Raw genomic sequence first — 15,465 nt, 5'->3', positions numbered from 1 at the left:
GGACGAGACTTCCATCCATTGTTGTGGAGGTTGATAGCCTAAATAAATTTAAGGCTCAGCTGGACAGGTATTTTTCGAACTAACGGAGGGGTGAAGTGGAAGTTTTTTTTTTTTTGGCTGATGCTGCATAAGATTGCTTTCTTGCATCATATACCTCTACTAATGCTAATCAACTACCCACTGGTGAAAGGCAAGCTTCCACACATCTATTCTACAACTGTCTTTCCTCAATTTGAATCTATGCCCCCTCAGGTCCTTAATCTGAGCAAGCGGAAGTATCCCATCAGTATTGGGCCTGCTCAAAATATTCAAAGGCCTTGAACGCTTCAATCAGATCACTTCGCAGGGGCCTAGTCTCCAAATGATGCACAACTTAGCATTAGTTGTAGAGACACATGATGCAAAAAAGCAAGCTTATGCAGCATCAGCCAAAAAAAAAAAAAAAAAAAAACTTCCACTTCACCCCTCCGTTAGTATATCTGTTATTGTAGATGTTGATTGCTTAAATAGATTCAAGGAAGAATTAGACAAACATTAGGAGTGAGTGGATGGGTGAAATTAGATTTTTTTTTTTTTTTTTTGGCTGATGCTATATAAGCTTTCTTTCTTGCATCACGTGCCTTTACTAATGCTAATAATCACCTCTTTGTCTCTGCTGGCAAAATTCCTATATGATAATTGACAAAACTCCATGACCTTCTGTGGCAGCCCATCTGCACTGCTCAGAGAACTTTATATCTGACTGCACAATTACCTCCAGGTCTTTTTCATTCTCTACCTCCCTAAGTGTAGTACCAGCATGATGGCCAGCACACTATTGCTTCCCAATGCAATCTCAATCCCAGCTATGTATTATACATGCCTTAGGTAAAATTAGTGATGGGCATAATTGAATGATTAGTAATCAAGAGATAGCTCGCGCTCTCTCTCATCGTGAATTTTTTTGGTTGGTGCGGCATAAGCTGCAGGCTTCCTTGCACCACATGGCTAATTATAATAAGAATAATAATAATCAAAATAACTGAATGATTAATTGTTACTAGCTACTAATGATTTAAATGATATAATTCAAATAAAAAAAAAAAAAAAAAAAGGAAATAAGCAGGATCGGGGAAACTATAGAGGCTTAAGTGTTAATTGCACTATATCCAGACTATACTCTAAAGTATTTCAGTTAAAATTATGAGAGGAGGAAAAGGATAAGATAAGTAAAGAACAAAGTGGATTTAGGTCAGGTTGCTCTTGTGTGGGCAATCTTTTTGTTCTACAACAGCTGGTGGAGAAAAGAAAAGCAAAGAATAAAGATACCTTCTTTGCCTTCATCGATTTAGAAAAGGCTTATGATTCCATTCCAAGAAAGGAATTATGGAAAGCCCTTCAAAATATGTCAGTTGATCCAGAGTTTGTGGAACTGATTACGGAATTGTATGATAACAAGATATGGCATATATTAAAGTTGGAAATACTTTATCTAACCCAATCTATCCAACAAAGGGCTGAGACAAAGATGTAGCCTAACACCTTTATTGTTTAATGTTTTCTTGGAGTGTGCTTTACAAGTATGGAAAAGAAGCTGTTATGGAATGGGAGTACTAATTAATGAAAGATATCTTTGGAGTCTAAATTTTGTCGATGATCAGGTTGTCACTGCATAAGAACCTTATAATTTAGAATATACATGTTGAGAAAATTGCATCTTACATATCAGCATTAGAATTAGTAAAGGCACAAGATGCAAGAAAGCAAGCTTATATAGCATCAGTCAAAAAAAAAAAAAAAATCATCTAATTTCATCCATCCATTTGCTCCAAATGTTTGTCTAGGTCTGCCTTGAATCTATTTAAGCTATCAATTTCTGCAACGACAGACAGAAGTTTGTTCCAGCAATCAACCACCCGCTGGCTAAAGGCAAACTTCTGCACATCTAACCTACAACCGTCTTTCCTCAATTTGAATTTATGCCCTCTCAAGCAATTATTCTGATCAAGAGGAAGAATCCCATCAGCACTGAGCATGCTCAAACCATTCAAGGCTTCTTACACCTCAATCAGCAGATCACCTTGCAGGTGCCTAGTCTCCAGACACTGTAATTTGCAAAACTTTAGCCTTTCTTTGTAAGAGCAAGCCTTTGTTCCAATCACTAATCTTGTTGCCCTTCTCTGAACTCACTCCAGCTGCACTACATCCTTCCTAAAATAAGGCCTCCAGACCTGTATACAGTAATCAAGTTGTGGCCAAACCAATGCCTTTTACAAGGGGATAATCACCTTATCCCTGCTAAAAAAAATTCCTGTATATCATTGACAAGACACCATGAGCTACTCTTGCAGACCATCTGCACTGCTCAAAAAAAATTCATATCTGTCTGCACAATTACCCCCAGGTCCTTTTCATTCTCTACCACTGTCAGTGGAGCACCACAGAGTTGATACATTACTCTGGGGTTACTGCTTTCCATATGCAGTACTTTACAATTGTCAATGTTAAACTTCAATTGCCACCTCTCAGCCCATCTGCTCAACTTTTCTAGATCCTGTTTCAGCAGCATACTGTGATTAGTTATTAACAACCCTGCCAACCTTAGTATCATCTGAAAACTTGGACATTAAGCCTGACATACCATCATCAATATCATTAATAATACAGAAAACAACAATGGACCCAACACTGAACCCCGAGGGACTCCACTAAAAACATTAATCCACGAAGAGCAGCGTCCATCGATTACCATATGACCAATGGGGCCTCAATATAAATTTTACAAAGACAGAATACCTAAGCACAGCAGAACATCCTGATGAATTGAAAGTTACACAGTCTATATATATATAAAACCTGTTGACTTTTTCAAATATCTTGGATGTAGATTAACTAAAGAAGGATTGGGGAAAGAGGAAGTTTACACAAGAATTCATCAAAGTAGGAAAATTCTTAGTGCCCTACACTCTATATGGTGATACAACAATATCTCCTGTAGAACTAAAAAACCTATTGGACAGTCGTTAGTGGAATTTGTTAGTGGTATTGGTACTTTGCTACGGATGTGAGGTGTGGACACTGAAAGAGGGTGACAAAAAGAAGCTTAGAGCCCTAGAGTTGTATTACCTACATCAGAGTGCTAGGGTTTCTAGGCTAGAGAGGATAATGAATAAGGAAACAAGAAGACGTATGCACACAGATGAAGATATTATAGAACGAATAGAAAATAGGAGGTTGAGATGGTTTGGACATATCTGCTACACATGAATGAAGTGAAATGGCCTAAAATTATATATCTATTATATAGATACCACAAGGGAAGAGAAAGCAAGGATGTCCCAGAAAAACATGGCAGGAAAGTGCACTATCAGTCATGAGAAAGAGAAATTTGAAAGCTGAAGATGCTCACGTCCGGCAACTTTGGAAAATGGGAACAACAAGGTGGTGATCTGCCGTATTAAGTCGAACATAGACAGATAGATAATTCAAATGGAATCATTCAAATGAAATATTCAAAAGAAATCATTAAAATTATATAATCAGAAGAAACAATTGAAAGTGATAATTTAAATCATAATTGAATGATATCGTTCAAATGACATAATCAAACAGGATATCATTTGATTTGATTATGCCATAGTATAATCAAAATAATGAATTATGTTCTCTTGATTATACAGCCGAACAGCATGCAAGAGTACCTTTAACATATATTCTTTTCCATTCTGAGGGTATCCTTTTTTGTCTGCCCATAATGCTTCTCACTGCTATTGTTTAGAAAAAAAAAAAAAAAAAGGGAACAACAAAGTACACCAAATTATCTTAATTAATATTAAGTAAATACTTACCGTCTTTGGTAATCGCTTTTGAAATATCTTTCCAAGGAGGATAGAAGAATATAAAATGAAAACTGGACTAGAGTTAAATACATGCCAAATGGTTTAAAGCCATCCAAGCGGAATATTAGCTCCTACAAAAATAATGCAACAATAAATAAATTCACAAAAAAGCCTACAAAAACATCAAGTGCAATTCCTTATATCTTAGTAGCAATGTGAGTTTATCTGAATATTAACTTCGTACACATTTATAACATTTCAGTGTGAATGTGGAAATGGTTAGCATATACAACCTGTTGATTTTTAGCAGTGAGTTTGTGTGCAGACCTGCTAAATTTGAGTGCACATGTATACCAAAAATTGTCCATTAAACAAATTCTGTGCTTGTTGTATGAGAGAATTTGTACTTTATATATGACAGCACATATAAAGTTGCACTGTTCAATTATGCTGAATATAACATCTGTCAGCCACAGATTGTGGTACTGACATATGTATTGCCAACTGTGGAAACATATGAAGGATCTGAGTGTAAGAAAAAAAAAAAATAAATAAATAACATTTGGGGAGGAAGAACTGAATCATAGATTCTAGATACATATATAAGGGGAAATGCTGAAATTTAGTATTATTATTAGTAGTGGTAAAACATTGGAAAAAAACAAAAAAAAATTTTTTTAAAAATCTAAAAGGCAGCAAAGTCTGGAAATATGCAAAGATGTGCACAGAAGCCATTTTGAATGGCATCTAACATAACTAAATTGTAACATCATGACAGCATTTGTGTACAAATTACTCTAATAAATTTGTTACAGTAGCTAACAACCCAGTGTTATTAACTAGCCATATAATGCTTGAGAACAGGAAGGCAAGAGAACAATCTAATAGCAAAAATCAGTCTACAGAAAACCGACTGATACAGGCATCATATTAAATTTCAAATCAGCTACATGTATCCACAAAAGTAAGTGTAATGAGAAGTTTTGTATTGAGAGCCCTCATAAACTGTCAGAGAGTAGACCTTAACTGCAAATTCCAGTATATCAGATTCATAGCTATGAATCTGATATAATGAATATTTCCAACAACTTGATTACCAAGATTATAAAAGAAACCATTAAGTCCTTAAAAAAAAAAAAAGAAAAGTATTAGCATTAGTAGAGGCATATGATGCAAGAAAGCAAGCTTATGCAGAATCAGCCAAAAAAAAACAAAAAAAAAAACACTTCCACTTCACCCCTCAGTTCGTTCGAAATACCTGTCCAGCTGAGCCTTAAATTTATTTAGGCTATCAACTTCCACAACAAGGGATGGAAGTCTGTTCCACCAACCAACTACCCACTGGTTAAAGGCAACTTTCCGCACGTCTATCCTACATCTGTCTTTCCTCAATTCAAATTTATACCCTCTCAGATGATTATTCTGGGAAAGAGGGAGAATCCCATCAGTATTGAGAATGCTCAAACCATTCAAGGCTTTATACACCTCTATCAGATCACCTCGCCGGTGCTTAGTCTCCAGACACTGTAATTTGCAAAATTTAAGCCTTTCTTCGTAAGACCAACCCTTTGTTCCATTCACTAATCTTGTTGTCCTCTGTACTCGTTCCAGCAGCTCTACATCCTTCTTGAAATGAGGCCTCCAGACCTGTATACAGTACTCAAGGTGTGGCCTGACCATTGCCTTATACAAGGAATAATCACCTTATCCCTGCTAGAAAATTCCTGTATATCAGGGTTTCTTAACCAGGGGTCCGTGGAAGGATTTCAGGGGGTCCGTGAGCTTGGATGGGAAAAAAATCAACTCATTAATTTCCTTCACTTATGAATGCATGTAATAAATTACAATTGTATCTGTAGTTACCAATAGAAATAACAGATATTTTCATATCATATTATAGTTATTGCATATCTCGAAAAATCACTTAAGCTCATCGTTACTTTGAAATTACGGCAGTTATTAGACCTGTCGCTAGATCGCACTCGATCACAGTCCTGCTGTGGACAGACTATTGTGCAAAGTAGTTGGCAAACTATCCAGCAAATCAGCGCCTAGTAGGCCACTTTTAACATGAACAGACATGCTGACTACGAGTGTAAACCAGGTATGTTCAAACATGTCCTACAGTTTAGATAACAGTTGAAGTGTGTAATTTGACCTTTTCGCTGCTATGTGCGTGTATGCACGCCCACCGTGTGTCTGTCGATGCATACAGTCTTCGTATATGTCTTTCTTAGTTGCTAATATTGCATTAATTAGGTTTACATTAATTATTTAACATTTGTTACAGACCAAATTTAAGTTGAAATGTTGAAGAAAAGGAAGTACAGTCAGTCCTCGTATAACACGTGTTTACACTACACGAATTCGATCATACACGATTTATAAATAGGGGAACGATATCGTATATAACACAAACCGAATTCGCTTATGCACGATTCGCCTTTCTGTTTACAAGAAATGGCAATCGAATGTGGAATCACCCCAACTGAACGCAACACGATAGGAATGAAGAGAAGATTTTTAAAATGTATTTATGTTTTTTTATATCAGTGAAGAGGAAACACATTTCACCATAACGTAAAAACCAACACAAGTCCAGCTATCTAGTATTTAGTATTTAGTATTAGTAACGGCCGTATGGTGCAAGAAAGCCTATGGCTTATGCTGCACCAGCCAAAAAAAAAAAAAAAAAAAATCCGAACAAAACAATGATAAAAACAAAAATTAAATAAATAAATAATAATAATTAATAAATAAATAAAAATAATAAAATGAAATTAAAAATTAAATAAAAAGGAAATTAATCCTATCATCCTATGCGCTTCCCTTACCCGAAAGTACTATCCAGATGACCTTTGAATTTCCCCAAACTGTCGGCCTCTACCACCCATGAAGGCAACTTATTCCAGTAATTTATAACTCGCTGGCTAAAATAAAACTTCCTGCAGTCCAATCTAAACATTTCCCCGTGTAACTTGAATTTATGTCCCCTAGTTCTAGCTTCATTTATAATCTTGAAAATTTTGTCCTCATTCATTTTACTGATGCCTCTCAGAGCCTTAAACACCTCAATCAAATCTCCTCTAAGGTGTCTAGTTTCCAAACTCTGCAACCCACATATTCAAAGTCTTTCTTCATAAGGACGCCCTTTTGCCGATCTCACCAGGCGAGTTACCCTTCTTTGCACCCTTTCAAGAAGCTCGATGTCTTTCTTTAGGTGCGGTCTCCATACTTGAACACAGTATTCCAAGTGTGGTCTAACATAGGCCTTATATAATGGGATTATCACGTCCCTATCTCTACTTGCAAAAGTTCGATAGATCATCGATAGGACACCATGGGCCTTCCTTGCAACCTGTTTACAATGCTCAGAGAATTTCATGTCTGACCGTATCGTAACACCCAAGTCCCTTTCCTCCAGTACTGGGTTTAGTTGAGCTCCACCAAGTGAATAAGTTATTTTGGGATTACTGTTTCCCAGGTGTAATACCTTACACTTTGTTGGATTAAAGCACAGCTGCCATTTTTCTGACCATTCTTGAAGTCTATCTAGGTCTCTCTGAAGAAGCTCAGCTTGACAGTGGATTATCACAAATGCAATTAGATCGAGTTTACTACCAGTTTATAACAGATTTCACTAGCAGAAACACAACTGGATTTTTATTGTTTTATGGTAGTAACTCCTAGAAATGTGAGGTGTTAATAGTGTATCTCTGCATTTACGGTGTTGTTTATTCAGTTGATACACACACGCAGCTTTGTTTACGTGTATCAAGCGTGCCTCCTCATTTTGTATTGTGCTTTATTCCCTAAAAATGAATAATATTCTTAAAAGGTGTGAAAAGGAAGTGTCCTGGTGAAGACACTGCAGATTCAGAGAGAAAAAGAAAAGCAATATCGATAAACAGAGGCGGACTGGATCAAAAATTCTTACCCAGGAAAATTTGTAGTGGCCTCATACTATGGTTTATGGCCAAAATCACACCGGCCTCCGGCCCACCGAAGTTTCCCCAGTAAGGCCAGTCTGCCTCTGTCGATAGAGAAAAAATATGAAATTGTGAAACGCTTTGAGCAAAATGAAAGACCATGTGATATTGCACGTGCTACAGCCCTAAATGAGGCAACGCCGAGAATTAGAAAGATGCATAAAAACAACTTTCACAGCAGGAACAACTCAAAGTGTAATTAAAATCCATCAGATCAAGACACAAAGAATTGGAAGAGATGGAACGGCTGTCATCTGTTTGGATAGAAAACCAAACAAAAAAAAAGTTTGCTTACGATAGAAGCAAAAGCATTAGCAATATTTTATTACGTAATAGTCGTAATAAAATACTTATGTATTTTATTACGATAATTTATTGTGTTTTGGTAATGTTTTGAGGAGCATTAGCAACTAAGGCCATATTGCTCCGGGATATGCGGTGGTCATTCCCTGACCTTTTCACATCCTCCGTATTTGGTGGTGACGGGCTGGAACCTCGGTCTAATCAAGAAGCGTGTGCTACGCACTGCTGCTCCTTCCCACCTGGCTACGGAGGCGCCTTTGTGATTGCATCATAGTATCTAATCAAATTGGTCAAGCAAGACTTCCCCTTAACAAAACCATGCTGTGTGTCCGAGCTATAACTGAAGTCTGGTCTAGATGATTCTGCAGTGCTTCTTTAACCAGTGCCTCCATTAATTTTCCTGGAACAGAAGTTAAACTCACAGGTCTATAATTACTTGTGTCAGCCTTTGATCCTCCTTTGTGAATTGGGATCACATTTGCACATCTCCAGTCTATGGGTACCACCCCTGAGTCTAAGGAAGCTCTCATAATTATGGCTAAGGGTTTGCTTACTTCCTTTGCTTCCTCCTTTAATATAACTGGATAGATCCCATCCAACCCAGGTGCCTTTCTTGTGTTTATCTTCGACAGTTTCTCCTCCACTTTACTCTCAGTTATTACAAGATTATCTAGCTTACTGCCAGAGTTGAATACACCTCTGGCATTCCCCTCGCTGAATAACTCTTCACGTGTGAATGTCGATGCAAAATATTCATTTAGTTTGTTAGCTACCTCAGCAGGATCATCAACAGTTGAACCATCGATATCAAGTGGACCAATCTGATTCATCCCCTTCCTTCTAGAGTTTACATAAGTAAAGAACTCTTTGCTGTTTTTCTTTGCATCCTTTGCCAACGATTTCTCATAATCTGCCTTTGCCTGCCTAATCTCCTTTGTGACTTGGTTACAGACCAGCTTATATCTATCATTGGCTTCTGTGTCAATAATTTATATGTATCCCATGCATTTTTCTTCTCTGCCATGTGTCTCATTAGTTCATCTGACATCCATTTAGGCCTAAACCTTGAACAATATTTCTTAGTTGGTATGTAACGCCTAGTAGCTTCCAAGATAAGTTCTTTGAATGCTTCCCATTTTGAATTTGCTGTTGGTAACACCATCAGTTGGTCCCAATATAATGCTTGAGAACAGGAAGGCAAGGGAACAATCTAATAGCAAAAATCAGTCTACAGAAAACCGACTGATACAGGCATCATATTAAATTTCAAATCAGCTATACGTATCCACAAAAGTAAGTGTAATGAGAAGTTTTGTATTGAGAGCCCTCATTAACTGTCAGGGAGTAGATCTTAACTGCAAATTCCAGTATATCAGATTCATAGCTATGATTCTGATATAATGAATATTCCAACAACTTGATTACCAAGATTATAAAAGAAACCATTAAGTCCTTAAAAAAAAAAAAAAAGACTGTTATGGGAGGTGGGTAGTTTCAATAAATTTAAAGATGGATGAGACAAATTCTTTAAAAGGAATGGACAACATATAAAGTAGGTAGAATAAGCTAAACTAATAGATAGCTAAAAAAGCCAAAGAGCAGAACAAAGGAGTGGCCAACCACATACCCCCCAGTAACTGATTTAGAGTTGGGTAGAAACAAATTCCTCCCAACTCACCCATCTTTACTGATCTGTGCCTGGCACCATCAAATATTTTTGCTAACTACTTAAAAACATTTTATGCTAAGCACCTATAATAAAAAAATTAACAGTTTTAAGTTTATAGTATAATTACTGTAATATAGAATAATAAATAAATGTTCATCCTCGTGGAATTTATGTCATTAGGCACTCAGTAAAACCCATATTTAGTCTGCTAAATTTTTGCTAAAAGGCAGTAAATATGAATTGTTGGTTCGGTTCCCATTACATTTAAACTTCGGTTATAATTGCTGGAAATAAAAGATGTCATTTCTGATTTTTCAAACAGTTTTGGTTGTATAATTTTTATGTTATTTATTCATATTGGGAGCCATTCCACTAATAAGGTCTGCACATATCATTAGTGGCACATGTGCCACAGGTTTGTTCATCCCTGGTAATACATCTCCATATACATATTTTAGCTCAGTGAAGAGCATACAACAGCCACAGAAAGAATTTGGGAGATATCAGAGGCCCATACATAAACATACACTGCCCTACCATTAATATCCAAACACCCCTCCATGGATGGGGAAACAGGTCCTATGCACGTAACATGTCACAGAACCTGCTATAAATATGCAGGTTCTGTGACATGTTGACACTTTTGCAATTGGCTTCGAACAGACAATTGCAAAAGTGGGCATGCAAGATGACACATTCAACAGAATTACCTCAACAGTTCAACAGAATTTATCACCTCAACAAATGCTAGATGCCGATTAATGGTGTAAGGAGCACGAATCCTGGACTGAAGAGCAATGGAAAACAATCCTATGGACAGATGAATCGAGGTTTGCACTCTACCAGTCTGATGGCCATTCCTGGGTGTGGCGAATGCCAGGGGGAACGGTTCCTTCATGATTGTATCCTCCCAACAATGAAGTTTGGTGGAGGCAGTGTCACGGTATGGGGTTCCTTTCATGGTAATGCTTGGGCCCATTAGTCGTTATCGACAAAACCATGAATGCTGTGCAATACCAGGCCAGCCTGGACAATTATGCATTTCCAACATTATGGCAATATTTCGGGGAAGGCCCATACCTGTATCAGCAAGACAACGTGCCATGCCATATTTCTTGGGTCATAACAGAGTGGTTTGAGTACATGGATATGGAAAAGTTGGACTGGCCAGTCCAGACAGCTGATCTGAATCCTATCGAGCATCCTTGGGATGAATTGGATCATCGGGTACGTGCACATTGAGATCGCCCAAAGAACAAGGTCAAAATGGAGGCTGTGTCAAAGGCCAAGTGGAGGAACATATCAGCTGACACTTATAAAAAGCTGGTTAAGAGCATGCCACGAAGACTGAAGGTTATCATAAAAGCAAAAGATTTCAGCACAAAATATTAAATGACACAATAAAAGCTCCTTTTTTGTCTAAAGGCAGTTGTCTGGATATTAATAGTAGTCTGTAAATGCTAACAAGTATAGGTTGCAGAATTCTACAAATACCTTTACACCAGAATAGAAGAATGCAAAAAAAGACATAGCATGGAAGGGGTGAAAAATCTTTCACAACCCCTTATGCCTTGTAATGCAAGCTGGAGTGTGGTTTCAATGACACACTTTCATGATGTCTAGAGAAAACAACTACCACAGCAGAGCATTTCAAAGAATCCTTCTTCATAAAATACTTTCACAACAAAGCCATCAACTTAAAGGAAATGGTCCACTTCAGACCAGCCCTGACATAAAACAAAACTCCCTCCCATCCCAAATGTTTCTTAAATGGTTATAACAAAGTTGATCGAAAGAAAGAGGAGGGAGGCAAACCAACTATGTCCTAGATACCACTATGTAGTCCTGATTCAAAGACAAGATTACAGCCATAACTCAGGCAAGTCAACACAATATAATGTTAAGAAGAAAACCATAAGTTTGATAAAAAGAGAAAACCAGATTCTCCACATTTCATTCCAGGGTAGCCCAAGTTTACAGTACCTCCTGAGGATTCCCAAAAACGAAACAGAATTTCTTGTTTCTATGATCCCAGGATTTATAACTATGCACATGGAAATTTTTGTAAAGCTTAATAATAACACATTTATAAGAATAATGCACAGAAGAGTAAATTAGACATTTAGCAACAGTGACAGAAATGAAATTTTTGGACTAGGGGTATGAGCCACTTGACACAAGCGTATTGGGATTTTAGAATTAGGAGTATGGTTTCAAACAGAGGTGGGATCTAAAACAGTGTTTCGGGGAATCATTAAGCTTAATCACCATGTAGCAGTAAAAAAAAATTCCGATTTCATATTACTTTTGACCATGTTATTGGGGTGGGGGGCTTATATTGTCCCATCCACCCCTGCCTAGGCCTGCCCTAGTTTCAAATACTGTAAATAATCTTTTTTTCTTCTTAAATAATTGCTATGGCATACCTCCACATATTCCCACCCGTTTAGTATAATAAATGGCTTAAACTGCAATATGCACATTCACTGTGTGTGTGTGACAGAGAAAGAACTTTTAACAGCAAGAACACAGCACTGTTGTTGACAATGCTTCAGAGTAATACAAACTGAAATATTTTCAACTAAATCGAAGTTAAAAAAAAAAAAGGCATTAAAGGAAGGAGGGTAATTGAAAATAGTAAGAGTGATAGCAGTTGAAATATTCCTGAACATCAGAGCCGGATTACGGCACGAGCTAACAGGGCTCTTGCCTGGGGCACCATTCTTCAAGGGGCTCCAAATTTTACAAATCATGAAAATATATATATATATATTCTTAGTAAAGGGGCACCGAAAAATCTTTCATCCCTGGGCGCGAAAATACCTTGGTCCGGCACTGCAGCACATGTATTACAGGAACCAGGAAATGACAAGAGACTGTTGGCAAGAGTCATCCATCATTGTGCAAGTCGCAATGGTTAGTGTTATGAATAATATGCATAAATAAAAGAACAGCATCCCCCTTTGTTAATTAATATTTTAAATAAAATATATTTCCAATAATTTGTATGTAGTATAATCTTGATTATTAGAGGTAATGTAGTCAGTACTTCGATCAGATCACCCAGAGATCCGACTGCCTGTGCCTATGAGGAACGGTTTCTAAATGAAAATTTAAATTCTTAAATCAAAACCTTACCTGAAAGAAACCATACGTAAGAAAGAAAGCAAATATTACAATCACACAGACAACAAATTTAGAAGAATAACTTAGGTGATCCAGTTTAATGAAACACAATACGGTGGTTTCACTGTCATTTTGATTCAATAAGTCCTTCCTTAAATCCCCGTCTTTACATGAAACATTTTCGGGGTGTCTGGAGTAATTTTGAGAACTGCAGAAGTATGGGGTTGTTTCAAATCCTTTCGTGTTCTCTAGTGTATCGTTAATTTGTTCATATTTTTTGTGAAGATGAGCGCGTTTCTCGGGTAATTTCTCAAATTTTGCAAGGTGAACCGTTGTGAACATGGCATCATCATGGTCCCCTTTTCCTTTCATTTCCTTGTTATACAAATGCTGTACACTTCACCCCTTTCACGGTGATGCGGATAAAGGATAAATAACGAAGTTATCACCTGAAAACAGATGGGCACGAAGAACTCCTGATTACACTACATACCGGTAACAGCTTCCCAACTGATGTTGCAGCTGCACCAAATCACACATGTACTCCACTCACTACAGCGCCACCTACGTCGAGTTCTGCTAATAGTTTTCCAATGTCATACTTGTAATTGATAAAACACTGTCCTACTGTCAAAATTGTTTTTTTTTTTTAATTTTCAGACATCTTTTGTTCCTGTTTCAATGAATCTGATTATTTTTTTCCCTCAAATTACAGAAAAGTAAGTATTTCTTTATTATTATTGATGTGCTGATTATTTTATAAAAATATATGCGGCTTGGAAATTTTATAAACATAGTGAACTAATTCCGGTTTCACTTCTATTCTCAAAATATATGGAAGCCATGACAGAGGAAGGGACCGACAAGTATCTTGGATGACGACTAACCAGACGAGAAATACTATCAAAAACTCAGAAGCCTGCTGAAAGCAAAGGTAATTGGAGGGAACACAATTAAGACCATATACACACCTATGCAGTCCCGGTATTAACTTACTCCTTCGGGATCAAAGTGTGGACTAACATCAAGCTGTGGGAGATCACGAGACCAGAACCACGATGACCAAGGGTTTCCAACACAATCCACTGGCAGTCGTCGCTAGGCCAGAATTTGGTGTTTGTAGGCCCTAGGCACTTTTATTCCGAAATGTGCTCAAAGGGGGGGGGGGACGTTTCTTCTATTTTAACACTTTGACTGCGAATCGCATTGATTAGCGTGATTCAAGTTTCAACTATAATAAATGATAAACTGCCTCAATTGACGGAGCAACCATCACTTCTAGTCTTCTAGTTTCGAGAACAGTCGCTGATAGCATATGTGCATTGAATTGAAGCTCCTAGAGTCGATTGCGCATATGTCATGTTTTCTCGGCTCGTTCTTCGTTAGTCACAGTGAAAAGAGTGAAGCGTTGTTTTTTTTTTATTTTTCCCTTCCTTCATAGGCCCTAAAAATTTCATAGGCCATAGGCACTATGCCTACGGTGCCTAATGGAAAATCCGGCCTTGAACTGTCGTCGAGATGAGACCAGAGGAGGCTGACTAGCTAGGAAAGAAGGAGGAATTAATTTGGCGGACCTCATCGAACAATAAAATAAAGCGATTGAGAACCTGAAGGATTGCTTCCAGAAAAGTGCCAATGTACCCATAAAAAAGATAGACAAATGGTGATACCCACCCAGTCAAATGGAAGAAACAAAGACAATAAAATGGGCAGAGGAGGTAACGAAGATACACCAGTTGATCAAAAAAATAATACTATATTACAAGTACAAACCCCAAGCCGTATTTGTAGACTCCTACCACAAACTGCACTGGGAAAGAGCTACAAGAATGTCCAAGATAACTCCCACACAACTGACCAGACATAACCCGCACTGACAAGAAAGAAAACACAACTTACGTGGTCAACATAGCAGTGCCTAAAACTGACAAATTCCAAGAAAACCTAAGAGGAATAAATCGGTTAACTACTGAGTGCCGGGCATGCAGGATGAAGGATCCGTAGTCACGAATGGTCGTTAGTGAAGTATCTCAAATAGAGAGCTTTATGGTAACTGAAAAAAAGTTTCCAATACCCTGGCTTGGTCTAAAACTGAGGAACTAATGAAAACGTTATCTGTTTGAGTCTTTCCACTTGTTGTGAATGACAAGGGTGGGAGAAGCGACACCGACTTCTTCCTGGAGAAGCGATTAAAGTCTTGGTGGAGAACCGACTGGTAGGTGAGGGCCGTGCAGGCGCCTCCCCACCACCAATGCTGCCTCAACACTGGCTCTCTGAGTACCTCCTTGCCGGACAACTCCAGCTTTGAAAATTGTTAAAAAATACTTCTCGTCGCAAAATTTATAAATGACCTTTATAGACTTATTAAATAACTATTTAGTAACCTTTTGTCATCAAAAGGAGAGTTACTTAGTACAAAGAAGCGGGCTATCGAAGTGAAATAAAAAATTGTTTTTTTTAATTTTAACACAAAAAAGTAAATGATAGATTTCAATCGGAATAATTTTCCCTTTATAAGCATCGAATAACGCATAGCTAATTTTATTTTTAAATTTTTAAC

At 37.5% G+C, this 15,465-nt stretch overlaps 1 protein-coding gene across 1 annotated transcript in view; it reads right to left on the bottom strand.

The window, feature by feature from the left end:
* The window catches only part of Papst2 (adenosine 3'-phospho 5'-phosphosulfate transporter 2), a 46,361-nt gene extending 33,035 nt beyond the window's left edge, over positions 1–13,326 (bottom strand). Inside the window, exons 1-2 of the mRNA XM_090372117.1 lie at positions 12,918–13,326; positions 3,828–3,949 (exon numbers count right to left, since the gene is read on the bottom strand). Coding sequence (XP_090228243.1) covers positions 3,828–3,949; positions 12,918–13,277 — 482 coding nt within the window. The 5' untranslated portion in view covers positions 13,278–13,326. The remainder of the gene's footprint in view (positions 1–3,827; positions 3,950–12,917) is intronic.
* Between the last annotated feature and the right edge of the window lie 2,139 nt (positions 13,327–15,465).

The sequence above is a fragment of the Mastigoproctus giganteus genome, chromosome 4 (genome assembly GCF_048544385.1).
Source record: "Mastigoproctus giganteus isolate SK-2022 chromosome 4, ASM4854438v1, whole genome shotgun sequence".
NCBI lineage: Eukaryota > Metazoa > Arthropoda > Arachnida > Uropygi > Thelyphonidae > Mastigoproctus > Mastigoproctus giganteus.
The sequence above is the reverse complement of the archived record's forward strand: the minus strand, read 5'-3'. Positions and strand labels throughout refer to the sequence as shown.